The sequence below is a fragment of the Labeo rohita genome, chromosome 20, assembly GCF_022985175.1.
Source record: "Labeo rohita strain BAU-BD-2019 chromosome 20, IGBB_LRoh.1.0, whole genome shotgun sequence".
NCBI lineage: Eukaryota > Metazoa > Chordata > Actinopteri > Cypriniformes > Cyprinidae > Labeo > Labeo rohita.
In genome coordinates, this window is record NC_066888.1 from 10,951,116 (window position 1) to 10,968,901 (window position 17,786).

The 17,786-nt window shown below is 35.8% G+C and overlaps 1 protein-coding gene across 1 annotated transcript; it reads right to left on the reverse strand.

Annotated features, from left to right (window-relative positions):
- Window positions 1–1,492: 1,492 nt before the first annotated feature.
- zmp:0000001074 (desmoglein-2) lies at window positions 1,493–17,360 on the reverse strand. The gene is made up of 15 exons (XM_051138976.1): window positions 17,278–17,360; window positions 12,157–12,273; window positions 10,279–10,434; window positions 9,179–9,320; window positions 8,899–9,068; window positions 8,655–8,789; window positions 5,300–5,485; window positions 4,805–5,154; window positions 4,406–4,548; window positions 4,049–4,270; window positions 3,628–3,867; window positions 3,134–3,246; window positions 2,724–3,017; window positions 1,666–1,833; window positions 1,493–1,597 (listed from the first exon to the last, which is right to left on the reverse strand). The coding sequence occupies exons 1-15, from the start codon at window positions 17,329–17,331 to the stop codon at window positions 1,493–1,495; spliced, it is 2,595 nt and encodes an 864-aa protein (XP_050994933.1). The 5' UTR covers window positions 17,332–17,360.
- Between the last annotated feature and the right edge of the window lie 426 nt (window positions 17,361–17,786).

A 17,786-nucleotide genomic window follows, 5' to 3' on the forward strand; every position in this document is an offset into this window, starting at 1 on the left:
CGTAGAAACTAGGATTAGTTAATAATAATTTGTTTGTTTGAGAAAACTAAATTAGCTCCTTTAAAGTAGGGTCTAAAATAGTTCTATCCACCTTATTTGTGGTAAGAGCGGGTGTGGCCATTTGTAAATTTTATGGGTTTGGCTTCCAAAACAGCTAGATTTGCTACTTGATATTGCAAATTGGTGTCTTACCATATTATTTTAATGTATTACCTTAATTATGAACACACTGGTTTTGTAGTGCAAACAGTTTTACTGTTTACTGCATGTTGTTATTCTTGTCGTTATTTTCCTATAGTGGCTAATGAACCGGAAGTCTCACCCATAAGCTACTTCCACGTTGAAGAATAAGGTGGATAGAAACTACCAGTGACGTATGTGTATGCTGATTGTCCAAAGGCATACGAAACACCAATTACCCGGCATTTAAAAAAAAAAAAAACAACAACAACAACAACAAAAAAAAACGGCCTGAGGGGGAAGTTGGTTCTTTAGGAACCAATTTAGGAGTTCCTAGGACTATGTGGTGCAAAAGCCCCTATTGAGTACTTCCAATTCATCTGATGCTTGAAGTAGTTTGTGCTTCTCTGCGAGCATTCTCATCCTGAGAATTAATGCGATATAAATGCAACTAGACCAAAAACTAGATCACTGCTCTACGTTCAGCTGCCCATTTGTTGCAAGTCCTTTGGATTTTGGCATCATAACCATTTAAGTCAGAACTCTGGACACTGAAGAAGGGAATAACTTTCTGTTTGCTACCTGAGGCAGTCCCACTGGATTAAGTACTCCTGGAGTCATGGCAAGTGGAAGCTGACTTGAGCCCTCTAGAATGGTGAGACCACCAACCTGTAGTCTACTCTGTCTACCATCCCCTGATACAATGTTCTGAACATTTGGCAATGGACCACTTACTAAAAGCTCACTTTTTATCTGTCCAGTTGCAACTTGAGGCAGTTTCACTAGGTTTGGAGTTCCTGGGTGTCCTATCAATACATTGCTTCCACTGACAGGATCATTCTGTGCACTGGAAAGGGAGCCATCAACTACTATTTGGTTCATATGTACCGATCCACTCAACTCTTGAGAACTTATTGGGTAAAGCAGTTGAGGGCTCAGGGGACACTGACTTGGAGCTAGACCTCCAACGCTCCAAGCTCCATTTACTGAACCATCTACAGGAGTTACTCTACCCTGCCCTTTCTCTCCTGATACAACAGATTCCATGGGTACTGTTAACATCTGCAACGAACCAATTCCATTTAGTTGTTTCTGTGTCATCATTACAAGGTTTGGAATTGGTGAAAGGTTCTGGACTGCAGCAGGATTAACTTCTCTTGAAGAAGTTAACTTTGAGACTGGACTTTGAGTTTCAATTTGTGAGTACAAAACGGATTCCTTAATGATGTTTTCAGATGGAGTTCCATTCATTATGTACAAACTTTGCCCAAGCCCATCCTCTGACAACAAAACATTGCTTGCCAAGGGCTGATTAGGTGCAGGTTGGACAAGTGGTGATTGAACAGGTGTCTCCACTGGACTGGGCTGGACGATGTTGGTCACGTGACTGGAAGATGCAGTTGCGTTTTGTGTTGTCCTAAAAGTATTAACAGTAACTTTTGGGTCAGTCTGAGAGACAGATTGCGTCTGTTCGAATCCACACACCTTAGCCAAAATATTGAACTTTGATTCCAGGGTGTCCAAGAACTCCAGATCATCATTAGACTCAATGAAGCTGCTGCTAATGGAACTGGTAACAGATCCTTCACCCTCATAATCATAGTGTGTCGGTCTTTGCTTTGGAGAACTTTTCTCCAATATATGCATGGTTTTCTGCAAAAGAATGTGGAGAAATGTAATGTAATTTCAATTCAGTGTTAAAGGGGTAGTCCACCCAAAAATGAGAATTCTGTCATCATTTGGTCACTACCCAGATAGCACACGTACATCTGCAAGATGTCTGTTAAAGATCACTTGATCTGAAAAGCATCTGCTGTGTTCTAACATCTGACAGACATCTGTAAGATGTCAATTTTACATACATTCTAAATCATAAACATCTTAAATACATCTATTTGACATTTGATAGGAAACGTCCTATAGACGTATTGCAGATGAACAAAATACGTCTTGCAGATGTTAATGCAGACATCAAATAGACATCTCTGTGATGTACATGTGCTATCAGGGTACATGTTGCTCCAAAACTGTTCGGATTTCTTTTTTCTGTGAAACAAAAGTTATTTGGGATCCACTGTTGTTTTGGAACCCTTTCACAATATACCGATAGCACACATACATCACAGAGACGTCTATCTGACGTCTGCATTTACATCTGGAAGACATAATTTTTAGAGTGTTTGCTCATCTGCAATACGTCTATAGGACGTTTCCTATCAGATGTCAAAAAGATGTATATTATCTGTCTTTAAGATGTTTATTATTTAGAATGTATATAAAACTGACATGCATTCACTCAAGTTATCCAAGATGTAGATTAATTTTCTTTTTTTTTATCTGGACAGATTTTGGAGACAGCACCCATTCACTGCAGAGGATCTATTAGTGAGTGTACATGCTAAATGTGATGTAATGCTAAATTTCTCCAAACTCATCTACATCTTGGATGGCCTGAGGGTGAGTAGATTTTTTTGCCAGTTTCAATTTTTGGCTGAACTATTCATTTAAAAACACCTCAAAACAAATTTTAAAAAATCACATACTTGTGCGATGTATTTGCTTAGGAATGCATCAAGCAAAATCTGTTCTTCTTGCTGCCTGACTTGGCTTTCCATGTTCATGTCATAGGAAAAGCCTCCAAATGCAGACTTCTGCACAATTCCTGTCATTTTAGGACTGTTACTGTTGTATACAGCCTGATTTGACCCGGAGACCTGAATTTTACCCACTGGGATATTAGAGTTAGCTTTCACTTTACTTATAGGTTCTTTGGATGTTTTTATTTTACTACCCCCTTCCTTATAGGATTTTGATGGGATGGCCATCAGAAGAACATCCTGCAAAAGAAACAGAATCTGTTATCACACGGCAGAAGTGTTTTACACTTTCACTTGTTCCCTCAGAATGTAATTATGAGCTGTGCAAGATCTAGAAGGGATTTTCTTTTTTTTACCCTATCTACTCCTATTCCCTCTGTGTGATAGGAGCTAAGGTGTTGCTTGGTTTCAAATGGCATATCAATAAAATGTTTTCCACATTCACATTTTGTTGTGGCCACGAGCAGCACTAAAAAGAAAGACAGACAAACACACACACTTAAAACATATGTCTAGTTTACAATGTTACACTCTTAAAAATAAAGGTGCTTCAAAAGGTTCTTCACAGCGATGCCTTAGAAGAACCATTTTTGGCCCACAAAGAACCATTCAGTCAAAGGTTCTTTAAAGAACCATCTCTTTCTTACCTTTTCATAATCTGAAGAACCTTCATTCACCACAAAGAACTTTTTGCGAAACAGACAGTTTTTCAGATATTAAAGGTTCTTTATAGAACCATTTAGACAAAAAAGGTTCTTCTATGCCATTGTGAAGCACCTTTATTTTTAAGCGTGTACCACCAATAATACATTTACAGTGGTAGACCACAGTAAAGCAAACTCATGCTCACAGAATAGGCAGAGGAATCCTAGAATCAGTAAACCAATTCCTGCTGTTCCAAAACTGGCTGATGTAGTTCGTAGTGCAGCCACTTTTGAAGCACAAAACGCTCCTTCAGAGCAAGTGCAAACCTCAAAACGGAGGACTTGCTTTTCAGGGCATGCCAGTCCTTGCTTGTCTCTGATTTCCATGGTGACTTCATAAAAACCAGGCCATAAATCATCTTCAGCAAACAGCGAGGCACTTATATCTGAAGAGGTAAGAAACGGTTAAGAGCAACTGACTATTATGTCACTCTCAACTCAAAATGAACAAGTATGATGATTATCTGCTGTATGTGTGGCACAAATGCTTTCATGCTTAGATCAAGAAGCTTTTTCATCATTCAGATCCTTGCAAATAAATTAAAACTATTATCTGTCTGGTTTTACCATTTATTCTCTGCAGGTTCCATTTGCCCTTTGTCTTCTCTGGTATCAAACTGAACTCTAGTGGAGCTCCGTTGGGATCTGAATCATCATCTTCTGCTGTCACATTGACTACTTTGGTATCACTGCAGACAGTCTGCACATTATTAAGGAGTCTGGGGCAGTTATCATTCAGGTCCTCCACCTGCAAAGCTATAGTCCCTGTAGATGTCTGAGGGGGTAGTTCTAAAATTATAACAAACAAAAAACATGTTACAATTAACCTTTTTAGATGATATGTAGACTCCTTTGCTACTGTTTAATAAGCATCCCAGGATGCACATCATGAAGTTGAAGAAATTAAACAGTGTACATACTAACCATCTGAAATGCAGAGGATCTTAGCATAGTAGGTCCCATTTACCACAAATGGAGACTCATGATCTGGTACCTTGTTCAGTTTTATCTCAGCTGTTTCCATGTCAATAGAAATCCAGTTGTCAGGGTCATATCCCTTTGCATATCTAAACAAACATGGACCATTACATTATTGCAATTTTAAATTCTACATTTGGTTTAGCAGTTTGAAGATTTAAGAATAGTTGCAAACCTCAAATATAGTTGTTAATCAAATATTGTAAAACTGTTAATGCTAAGGTGTATTAATGCTTATTAAACATGTTTGATATGCATGGCTTGACTGCATATTCTACCAGATAATTTTGTTAAAACTAGTTAAGACTGACTTTTTTTGTTAAGAAATGCTTGGAGAACACTTACTTCACTTTTTCTGCTGTTTTGCCTGTGTCTTCTTCTATAGCAGTGTAGGTGTCAATTACTCTTGGAAAAGAATTGTTGTTTTTTTCAGATACAAATACAGGCTTGACCTTTGGTTTAAACTTTGGGCCTTCTGGTTTGTTTTTGACACCGATCTTCACTAAATATGTCTTTTGTTTGGACACACTGGAGCTTCCTCCAAAAAACACAACTTCACCACCCTCACCAGAATCTCCAGCTCCACCACCTGCACCTGCTGCTCCTGCTCCACTCCCTAGAGGTGCTCCTGGAAGAGCTTTGTTTGAAACAACTAGGTTCAGGTTCATATCAGATGCTGACTCAAAGTCAACAGGCTAGAGAGAGAACAAGGTGCAATTGGTTACTCAAAAAAAACCTCATAACAAATATGTAAACAACACACCCTTATTACATTTCAGCCCTGATCTCCTTGCTTCATCACATGAACTTCTCAGAACTGTGTACAAAATAAGCACTGACCTTGTTGAGGTACAAAACACCCACGTTTGTCTTCGGATCAGTTTCAATAGAGAAACGTCCATCCTCGTTCCCAGAGACTATTTCAAACTCGGCCAACCAATTGTCTGTCCTTTCTTCATCGTTATCCAGCGCCTGGATCCTCAAAACCTCAACAGGTGCCTCATTCTCATCGATACTTGCTGAAAACTATGAAACAGTAGATAATTGAGAGAAATATCCTTGAGAAAAAGAAGTACACACACTTTTTAAGCATACTTAAAAACAAACAAACATATTTTAAAAGAATATACTAGTGCGAATTGAATGTAATGTTTTTTTTTTTTTAGACACTGTTACTGCATATTATTTTAATCAAGTACGTTACAGATTCTTTAGCCTACCTGATCACATGACGAAAACATACCTGTGGGAACGTGCAAGCCACGAAATACCAATCACTGCAGTTTCAAACAGAAATTAACACTAGAGGCAGTAAAACAGCGAGCACTTGTAAACGTTTTCGTGCATAGTTACGATTACAGCTCTATATGTTTTGCTTCCTGGACATAACAAGCTTTCTCGGTAGCTCAGCTGGCACGAATTGGACTTAGGATGCCAAATCCTTGGGTACGAATCCAATGAAAAACATGACTTGCGATGAAAGAGCTGAAAAATGATAGACTGAAAAGCAAGCTAAAATGGCATGCTTGCGATTGTGTTTTTACATCACATTTGCTTTTGTTCATACTATCAGGTAGGTTTAGGTGTAGCGCAGATGGTAAATTTTTTTAATACATCACAGAGCATTAGAGTTATAGTGCCACTCAACGGACATTTCAAGTCAGAACTGCGGTGACGTGTACAAAACCAACGTTGCATAAAACGTACCATATGTACGTTCATCTGTTCCGGGGGAATAAACCTGAACACTCTTTACACTCTTAAAAATAAAGGTGCTTCCAAAGCCATATAAGAACCTTTTTTATCTAAATGGTTTCATAAAGAACCTTAAACATCTGAAGAACCTTTCTGTTTCACAAAAGGTTCTTTGTGGCGAAAGAAGGTTCTTCAGATTATAAAAAGGTAGGAAAGAGATGGTTCTTTAAAGAACCTTTGACTAAATGGTTCTTTGTTGAACCAAAAAAGCTTCTTTTATTGCATCGCTTGAAGAACCTTTTAAAGCTCCTTTATTTTTAAGAGTGTAACAGCACATCGAATATGTCATTAAACATGTATGACGGTATGTATTTCGTGTCTTGCGAAAAAGTTCCTATTTAGTATTCAACACATCAAAGGACAAAAGATGTTTAACAATTTAACTTAACAATTTACAATGTACTTTAAAGTAAAGCTTTTAATTTGACCTAAGTGCAACGTTCACGTTTTTATTACTTTCTTTAAAGGGGTCATCGGATGCCCATTTTACACAAGTTGATATGATTTTTTAGGGTCTTAATGAAAAGTCTATAATATACTTTGGTTAAAAATTCTCAATGGTAGTGTAAAACAATACCCTTTTTACCTTGCCAAAATCAGCTCTGCAAAAATCATCCTGTTCTGGTTGAGTCTGCTTTAAATGTTAATGAGCTCTGCTTGCCCCGCCCCTCTCTTCTCTCTGTGAAGTGACGAGTCTGTTTACTTTAGCCACATTCAGCCACTAAACTTGCTAACTAGCACGTCACTAGGAAAGGCGATCGCAAAGATTCATAAAAAAACCTTTATACTCACTTCTGCTGCAAGTGAAGCTGGATCACGATTGAGTCACGTGAACATAGATGGATATATGTAGATCAGGAGGCACATTCCCTTCACAAACAAACGTAATCTACTGCATCTTCAGCAGCTCAGATATCGGGAGTAAATGACGACCACTATGTTCATTATTACATCCAGCAACACAACACCTCAATCGCTCAATCGGAGATATTCTTGTTTAACTTACATCACTTCTCCAGCATCGAAACAATGGAGGTCGGACTATTACAACTGATCTAAGGTAAGACGCTCATGTCAATCAACTATTGTGGGAGCGGACTCTGTCGGTGTGACAGCTACGATTTGAAAAAGGGGATATTATTTTTACAGGTTAATTAAAAACCACTGCATGGATTTTTATCATTATAGGGTAGATTTGTACATACACTGCCAACACACATTAATGTTCAAACAACATGTAAAAGTGAACTTAGCATCCGATGACCCCTTTAAATACACTTTTTTTTCATTAATATTATGTTAAATGCAGTTGAACAATTATTTTTCACAAGGGTAGTAAAAAGGACTCTATTTAATGTCAGAATTGTGACCTCCTGACTATTTAAAAGGATAGTTCACCCAAAAATTAAAATTTGATTTAAATTTGATTTGATGTTTCCAGTCAATGGGACCCACGGCTTTGAGAGTAAAAACAACAACAAAAAAACAAACACAGACAAAACCAAATTAAACCCTCTGGCTTGTGATGATACATTGAGGTGTTAAGACACAAAACATTCAGTCTTAACAAGAAACTGAACAATATTTATATGATTTTTTACCTCTGATCCACCACAATGTGCAACTGTCCTGAGTGTGTTTACAACAGCTGGCGCGTGACGCGTCAACGTGCTCCGGCATAGCAGACACATGCGCGAAGCGATCTGTCGTGCGTATACATCACTTCTTGTTTACACAGTGCATAGAGATTGTGGGTACAACAGCTACTCAAAATGGTAATAACTTGTACTTATCCTGATTGTTGCAACCCATTAAAAACTAAAAGGTTACGTTAGCTTGCGCAAACTCATCTGGGAGTGTTGACTTTTCACCGACTCCCAACTTTCGAACCTGACCGACTGAAGTTATGGTTGCTTGCTCTTCGGCTGGATATCAACACGCCCATGAAGTTACTAATACTGTGGAGGGTCTGCAGCGATCATTTTTCCCCTGATGATTTTAGAGACCCAGAGGGGGAACAGTACTATTGAAATCATCAGCTGTGCCCATGGTTTTTTTACAACTAAATGAGGTCACACAATGGCTGTTGTGAACGCGTTCAGGACAGTTGGCCATTGCGGTGGACCAGAGGTATTGTTCAGTTTCTTGTAAAGCCTGTTTGTTTTATATAAGACCTCAGTGTATTGTCACGAGATGCAGGGTTTAATTTGGTATTGTCTCTGTATGTTTTTTTGACTCTCAAAGCTGTGGGTCCCATTGACTGCCATTATATGGCTGACAGACTGCAACGGTTTGAGTTAAAAATCTTTGTTTGTGTTCTACTGAAGAAACAAAGTCACCTACATCTTGGGTGCCCTGGGAATAAGCAGATAAACATCACATTTTTACATTTTTGGGTGAACTATCCCTTTAATTTAGATGAACTAATACGTATAGTCACCTCATCCTTCTCCAAAGTAGGAATATTGTCATTGACATCCATGATGTCTATAAATACAGTAGCTGTTGCAGAATTTCCCTCAGGACTTCCGTACATGTCAGCAGCTTGCACAGTAAGAACAAAAGATCTGTGTTCCTGAGAACACAAGAGAATGGAAACGTGAACCAGACTATTTGGTGGTAACTTTTAAAGCTACCGACACGGAAACACATGTAGAAAGATCAGTAAAACTGGTAACAAATACCTCTCTGTCAAGGGTTGGGTTCTTCACAGAGATTGTTCCATTGTCTTTATTAACAGCAAAGAAAAGCATGCCATTGTTTGGCTCTTGCTTGATCAAGGTGTATGCTATCTTAGTGTGAAGAGTGCTGGGGTCATCTGCATCTTTGGCCAGAACTTGTGTTACAAAGGTACCTAGAAATGAGAGAAAGAAAACAAAAACAAATCTGTCACGCAAGATATTTAAGTACATGATTAGTCATTCCTGATTTCAGAATATCAAACAATATTTGAGAACTGCTCACCAACTGGGCTCCCCTCATAAACGCTGCTTCGCTCTGGCTTGATGAAGACTGGTGGGTTATCATTCTGGTCCTCCACAATAATAGTTATTTTAATATTATCTTCAGCTATGGTGTTGTCAGTATACCATGCAGTGCCAATAAGCTACAAGACAAAAAAAATGATCTCATTTTTTTTTTTTTTTTTAATATATATATTGATATGAGAGAGCAGTTATCGCAATTGTATTGGATTAAACAGCCTAGCATAGAGTTTTAATTTTAAACAGTTAAACAATAATAATTATATAATTTAAATAAAGTACCAAACAAAGCTGAAATTATTGTTTTGGCCAATTAATAAACACACGTGACAATTGCCCCTTTTAAACTAACCTAGCATTTAAGAAAATGCTTTTGCTAAACACAGTTTTCAGTTCAGTTTTATTGTGTTTTCCCAGTCAAAATGTGATGATATTGTAATTTTACACTGGATAACTGAATTCACCAAAAGCTCTGAAGTATATACTATAAATGTAAGTTTCAACTTAAACTTTTTCTGCCTTTAATTTGTAAGTTGTCACTTAGTACAACATTTCAAGTTGACTAAGCTTAAAATTTGAAGGCAGCACAAACTCTTATTTAAATCATTATTTATTTATTTATTGTACTTGTGTAACTGAGCTTTTTCTCAGAATAAAAATGTACAGAGATACAGCCCTTAAAAAACAATTTGTTGAGTCAACTTAGAATAATTTGTTACCTGGCTGCCTTAAAATTTTAGGTTCAGTCAACTCAAAAAAAGTTTATTTAACTTGAAATGTTAAATTATACTAAGTGACAACTTAGATATTTGAGTTGATTCAACTTAAAATTTTAAGGCAGCTGGGTTACTTACCCATGTGTTAAGTTTAACAAACACAAATATCTAAGTTTTTACTTAACATTTCAAGTTGACTAAACTTATTTGAGTTGACTGAACTTAAAATTTTAAGGCAGCAGGGTAACAAATTATTTTAAGTTGACTCAACAAATTGTGTTTTTTGTTTTTTACAGTGTAGGTGGTCTACAGTATAACACATGACCTACACTTTGTATCTTAAGTCTGAGTTTGTAATACTCACGGTGTAGTTTTGTCTTTCCTCACGATCCAGAGGCCGTGTAAGGCGAACAAATCCTGTGTAGGGGTGTACTATGAAGTAACCAACAGGTGGCTGGTTGGCTCCTGGTCCCTTTAGGGTGTAGCGCAGCATCAAGTTTTTATCATTGTCTGATCGAATCTGAGAAATTTAACATTGCATGGTTAGGCTGCTGTCACTCAAGAGGAGTGTACCTAGCAAGTACATACAAAACACAATCAGTATCATAAATAACAATATCATACAAGAGTCTCATGTGTTAAAATGACATTCAGTTCATATTACTAAGCACTAACGTTTAACTGAAATTCCAGTGGTAATGTTGTATTAACTAACATGAATGAACAGCATACATGTATTACATTATTTATTAATCTTTGTTAATGTTAGCTAATAAAAATACGGTCATTCATTGTTAGATCATGTTAGTTCACAGTGCATTAACTAATGTTAAAAAACACAACTTTTGATTTTAATACATTAGTAAATGGTGAAATTAACAAGAACTAACATTAATAAATGCTATATAAGTATTGTTTATTCTTAGTTCATGTAAACGAATGTTAACTAATGAACCTTATTGTAAAGTGTTACCACATTAACTGATTTTAATGACCAAAATTATGATATTTATCTCTGTGTTACAAATTCTACACAGTCCTGTAACCACATAATTTTCTCCCATTACAAAAATGTAGAATTAGTTAAAATTAACATCATTCTACAGTACACTAATAAGAATGAGTCTGTGATTAAGTAAAAATACTTGATTTGTGCGAACAAAAATCAAGTTTGTTTGTTTGTTTGTTTGTTTTTTTGTTTTCTTTGTTTGTTTGTTTGTTTTCTTTTTTTCAGCTGTATTTACACTGTTTTATCATTGCTTTTCTCGTTAGGTTTAGTAACTTGTGATTTTGTTACATCTGGAGTACATTTACTACTCAAAATGACATATTTATACTCAAAAACGATCCACAGAGTGTTACCATCATTGTGTATTGTGTATCAAGTATTCATATGTGTAGATATGGTGTCAACATGATATCTCCTGCATTATTTACTTAGATATTTTTATAAACTTTTAAGCTTTTGATTATTCAAACTTTTACTGGCCAAGGTAAAGTTATTTATTTATTTTGTTAAATTTGCTTAACTTAGGTAAGTAGATTTTACTTGATAATTACAGGTATATTATACAGAGAAGTAGCTGTAAAATTTACTTAAAAGGACATTTCACCCAAAAATGAAAATTCTGTCATAATTACTCACCTTCATGTTGTTACAAACCCGTAAGATCTTTGTTCATCAAATTAAGATATTTTTGATGAAATCCAAGAGCTTTCTGACAGCAAGGGTCCTACCACACGTGTCAGTTGCTGTCTATGCAGGGTTAAAAAGCTCTCATATTTTATCAAAAATATCTTAATTTGTGTTCCGAAGATGAACGAAGGTCTTATGGATTTGGAACTACATGAATCAATTTTTTTCAGTGTATGCATAAATACTGTCAGTACATAAATAGTCTTTTTCCTTTTGACTTACTGTATCAACAAGATCAAACAAATATTAATATTTTCCTTCATTTATGGATAATAAATTTGATCCGAAACATAATCCCTACCAAGTGACAACTTAATTTAAATACATTTTCAACCCTGTAATCCTATTCTAGTAGTAATAGTCTGTACTGACAGCTGGCTGTGTAACACATTTATCTTTCAATAGAGAAACTGATTTATTGAGTGAATAAATCATGAATACTGAATAACTTGAATATTTAAATGTTATAATTGAGGCCAGCATTGTAATGTGCTGTACATGCAATGAGCGGAGAGAATCGCTGTATTGTATGGTGTTATCTGTTACCTTGCTGATATAGGACAAATGACTGTAGTCTACATTTTCGGTAAACCTTTTGGCAGGAACGACCCATTCCCTTTTATGACGCCGCTTCTGTGTCCAGCAGTCTCCAGTGCTCAGAATCTGTTAAAATAAATAAATAAATAAATACATAAATATATAATTTCATGCAAATTTTTATTATTCATGGCCTGGTGGTTAGGTTTAATTGCTGTGTTTTTAACAGTCATAGGTGGTTGTGCATATTTTTGGTAACTTCGTGAGACAAAAGATACAAATATTTAGTATCCACATGATGCATATTGGAACCATAAAAACACATTTGACCATACTGATTGGCTTGCTGCCAGCTAAAATAGAAATAATCTGCCTTTTTAAAGATTTATTTTTGGTAATTATACAGTATGGTAAATACTAGGGGTGTAACGATACATCTCGGTTCGGTGCATGAGGCCTTACGACGAATACAGGCAATTCACACTCAATCCAGAAGGGGGCGCCCGCAGTAATGCAACTCTGTTTGATAACCGCCAGCAGAAGAGCAGCGAATGCCAAGAGTTGCGCACTTGAAAACAAAGACCACTAGACCGTGATCATGTGCTAATTCTGAACGCATCTCTCACTGACAAAGGAGTATAACGTTACTAAAGGCCTGTGCACTCAACTGTTTGCGAAATGGAGCTTTGTGCTCTTGTGTCCTACCTTTCTCATTCGGTACAAATCCAAATATTCCATAATATTTCCATATTTGCAATGTATCCAAATGCTAAACTATTATTTATTATGTAAATTATAGGCTTTGTACTTCGGTCGCGTTCCAATGGTGACAGGGCGCGCTGACGTTTGGTTCACTGTATTTTATTTTGATAAAGTAACGTTACCTACTGCGCTGTCATGATAGCAATGCTGAAAGCCTGGAACTTTCCTCATACCAGCAAATTAAACTCAAAACACTGCCATTTATTGTCTTCTTAAAGGGGTCATCGGATGCTAAGTTCACTTTTTCATGTTGTTTGAACATTAATGTGTGTTGACTGTATTATTTTTACAGTTTAATTAATCTGTAAAAATAATATCCCCTTTTTCAAATCGAGCCGTTCTCAGATGCCTGTCGGTGTGGCGTCACACCCACAGAGGCCACTCCCACGATAGTTGATTGACATGAGCTCTTATCTCAGACCAGCTGTCATGGTCCAGTAACTTTCCTTGTTTCGATGCCGAAGCAGGGATGTAAGTTAGACAAGAATATCTCCGATTGAGCGATTGAGGTGTTGTGTTGCTGGATGTAATAATGAACATAGTGGTCGTCACTTACTCCCGACATCTGAGCCGCTGAAGATGCAGTGGATGACGTTTGTTTGTGAAGGGAATGCGCCTCCTGATCTACATATATCCGTCTATGTTCGCACAAATCATTCGTGATCCAGCTTCACTTACAGCAGAAGTGAGTATAAGCGTTTTTTTATGAATCTTTGCGATCGCCTTTCCTTATAACGTGGTAGTTAGGAAGTTTAGCGGCTAAATGCGGCTAATGTAAACAAGACCGTCTTTCCACAGAGAGAAGAGAGGGGCGGGGTGAGCAGAGCTCATCTGCATTTAAAGGAACAACCCCTTAGAATGAGATGATTTTTGCAGAGCTCGTTTTGACAAGGTAAAAAGGGTGTTGTTTTACAAAACCATTGAGAATTTTTAATCAAAATATATTAGAGACTTTTCATTAAGACCCTAAAGAATCATATCAACCTGTGGAAAATGGGCATCCGATGACCCCTTTAATAATGCATTACTGTAAAAGATATTTTGTAAAATAAAGAAAACAAATAGGACGTCGCTTCTGCCATTTGAGTTTCCTTTCTGTCACAAAAATGAACTGAAACTCAGCATAGGCTATGTTACGTGTCACACTGTTTTTTAGTGTATTTATTCCTTATGTATATATGTACTGCAGTTTTGGAATATTTGTCATCCCCCCCAAATTTGTCACGACCGAAACACAGTAATATATTATTTAATAAGGGTTACATTGACCTATTAGGATTTTGCTTACATCTTTCTTGTAAATATTTAAGTAAAAAAATCCTATTTTATTAAAAAGTTTTCAGAACAGAACAGAACCAATGTAAATGTATTGTAGATATCATTAATGTACGCATAAACAAATGTTAGATTATCTTGAGTAATTTTACTTATTAGTATGGTTGAATTGGATCATCGAAGGTCTGCAGCAAAGACACTGGTTAATAAAATGGGATTAAATGCATAAAGGATATTGTATTATTTAACATATTTAATTATTGCAGGTTTGCGTTGAATTTCACTGTTTTTATTGATTTTGAGGAATACTGAATCTTTTTTTGTGAGTGAGATGAATTAATGGATGTTCACATTTATTCTAGAACTAACATCTTACTCCAGATTTCTCTCAAGATGGGGACAGGAGAACTTTTAATCAATAAATGGAGGGAAAAGTAACTGGCGTTACTTATTTGAAAAAGTAATTCTTATTTTCTTGTCAATTAAAAAGTAATGCATTACTTTACTAGTTACTTGGAAAAAGTAATAATATTACGTAACTCGCGTTACTTGTAACGCTTTACCCCCAACACTGCCGATGACCCCTTTATTTAAAAGACTGAATCCAATATTTGGTAATAAAATAACAAGAAATTAAGTTTTAGTCAAATGCAATATCTAGCATTTTCTGCAAGAAGAAAATTATGGAAGCAGATTAGACTCATTAATAATTCACGCAAAAGACATGATGCACACACGCGTGTCCCAATTCACATGCATGAAACCCAATTCACGTGCACGAAAAAAATATATATTTAGTCACAAAAACCAATTCACATGCACAAAACAAAAATATAAATCATAAAATACATTTCACAAATTGCAAAACACAATTCACAGATTTACAACTGTGTACAACAATTTTGAATGTTAAAAAATCACGAGTGTATTACGGACTGTGAGTGTGTGAATAGTCTTTTTTACGTGTGTATTTTTTAGACTTGCGTGTGTGTTTTTGAGACTTTCCTGGCAGCGAACTCCTCCCACACGGGTCACTCGTACTCTTTAGCCAATCAGATTTGAGCCTGTCGATCGACCAATCATAACCCGCTGTGGGCGAGTCCATAGTTCCAGTTACAACTCAGCTGTTGATTGTCTCATTTAAGGTAACTAGCCTAGTAAAGGTGTATTGTTTTATCTTGCATGCTTAAAAATTGAAGGTAAAATCGGTCGTTTAGACACTCGTTAACGTGATCAGTGTAAGCCAGCTGCTGCTATGAAAACAGATAGTGTTGCCAAAGATGCAGCTATCTTTTGTTATCCACAATGTCCTGTATATTGGCCAAAATGAAGAAAGAATTCTGTTCATTGCCATGTTTTTGTTTAGCAACGCTGGGTGGCCACTGCCCAGTCTAGCTCCCACTTAGCGCTGACCCTGCCTTTATTATCATAGCTTTATGTAATGATGAATAGACCTCACGAGAACTCAGTGTATGAATAACGGTGTGTTTGTACTAACCATTTGTGCAACTGGATGTAGTGTTTAATTAAAACACACAAATCATTTTCCTTACATTTTTCAGGATTTAAACACTTTGGAACAACATCTGGATGACAGTTACAGAGCTCTTCATTCACATTAATCTTTATTAATCTTTATGCACTTTACCTTGCATTCATTTCTTAATGTAATCAACATTCATTTACTTTTTTTCATATGTTACTATGATTAACCATGTTTAATCTTATGTTGAATTGTGATGTAAAAATCTTTGAGATTACAGTATACAAGATGATGTTGGTTAGCAGCAATTGTATTTGCTTGGTAACAGTTGTGGAATTTATGCTGGTCAGACAAAGACAGACTGATCGTAAAAAGGAATGCAGCAAAGATTATTCAGTAAACTTTATTCAAGTTCCGACTTTTTTTGAGTGTTTTAATTCTGACGTAAAACCAGAACATTTAACAAAGATTTATGCCTTTAACAAATACAAAGTCAAAGGGTACCATTCTAAAAGAAATGTAGTAATAATGCATGACTTAAAAAATCAGTTGAAACTGTCAAAATGGATGGGTTGCAGCATGACTGTTTTAAAGAGTTACAGTTCCAAATGAAACTTCTAGATTCACATCACCTCATAATTTGTGGCAGAGGTTGAATTAGGAGGAATTAGGAGCAGCATTTTTAAGATCAAAAGTTGTATCTGTAAACATTAGTTTTCTTGATATGCACCGATATTGCAACATGCTTTGTTACTTCACTGGCATATAGGTTTAATCATTAAAAAAAATCATCATCATAAAACACAGTGATGTTACAGTCATTTCAGTGCCTGTACGTGACTGTATGTAATTAAATTACATTATGTTATTATAGCAACCTTTGAAGTATTAACATCTGTTTATTACTGTAAAATATGCTGATAATAATGCATGTTAATAATGCATGTTAATATACTGATAATAATGCAATTACAAAATAGTAATTGTTCGCCAACACAATGCTGCTGCTGTGCCTTATAAAGTATAAAGTGTTATATTTATATTTTGAATTGCTTTGTTAAAAATAATATACATTTTCAATATTAAATACATTTTTAATTATTCTAAAAACAATATTTTACAGCATTTCTCAATAAAATAAAATAAAATAAAATATAACTGGATACACTTTACAATAAGGTCCCATTAGTTGACTTTTTGACGCGGAAGAGAAACATGCAAAAATATTTTTAAAATTGCATTTTTTTTTTTTAGTAAGGGAACAAAACTTAGCAGTCTTTGCTAGTGTTTTAATATAACATTATTGATTGATTGGTTGATTGATTTTAAAGAGATATGACCATTTAAAAAAAATGCATGTTTCCGGTTCAGGTTATTTTGCCATTAGGTGTCAAAAATAAATATATAATGGGTAATGGGTAAATGCAGTAAAACACGGTAATATCATGGTAACATTCAAAATTTACAATTTTTATTTACTCATTAATAAGATGATACAATATAGTTTTAGTTAAAACATATTAAGTATTATAAAGGACCCAGAATGTGAAAACCATAGTCAGATTTTGAAACAGCATTTACGTGCTACATCCAAATCTCATTCTACTCACCTGCACAGTGAGAATCAGCAACACGGTCAGAGTCAGAAAAGAGCGAGGGAACATCTTCTAGAAGAGATGCAACAAATCTGTTCAATCAACAGAGCTGTCAGTGGCAGAGCTTGTCAAACTGACACTGTTTTTGGCACCACAAAAATATAAGGCTAAAGCATCTTTAGGTCCGCCCAAAACGGAAAAACCTCATCACGTGCCTCATTCACCCTGATCATGTGTGTGGGTTAGGGAATGACATATTATTTAAGACCTGTTTCTGCTTAATAAAGGGTAATAAAGGACAGCACAACCCCCTTTGAAATGAAATGAAAGAAAGAAAGAAACAAACAAACAAACAAATATACTAAATTAATTACTCAATAGTTAATCTTCACTTAGAAAACTTTACAAGTTACTACACAAGCAGCACATTACTAAGTAATTGTTCTTTTAAAGTTTGGTTGTTCAGGAAGTTAATTACCCTGTGAGTTATGTAGATGAGTTATTACCAGTATAGTTCTATAGAA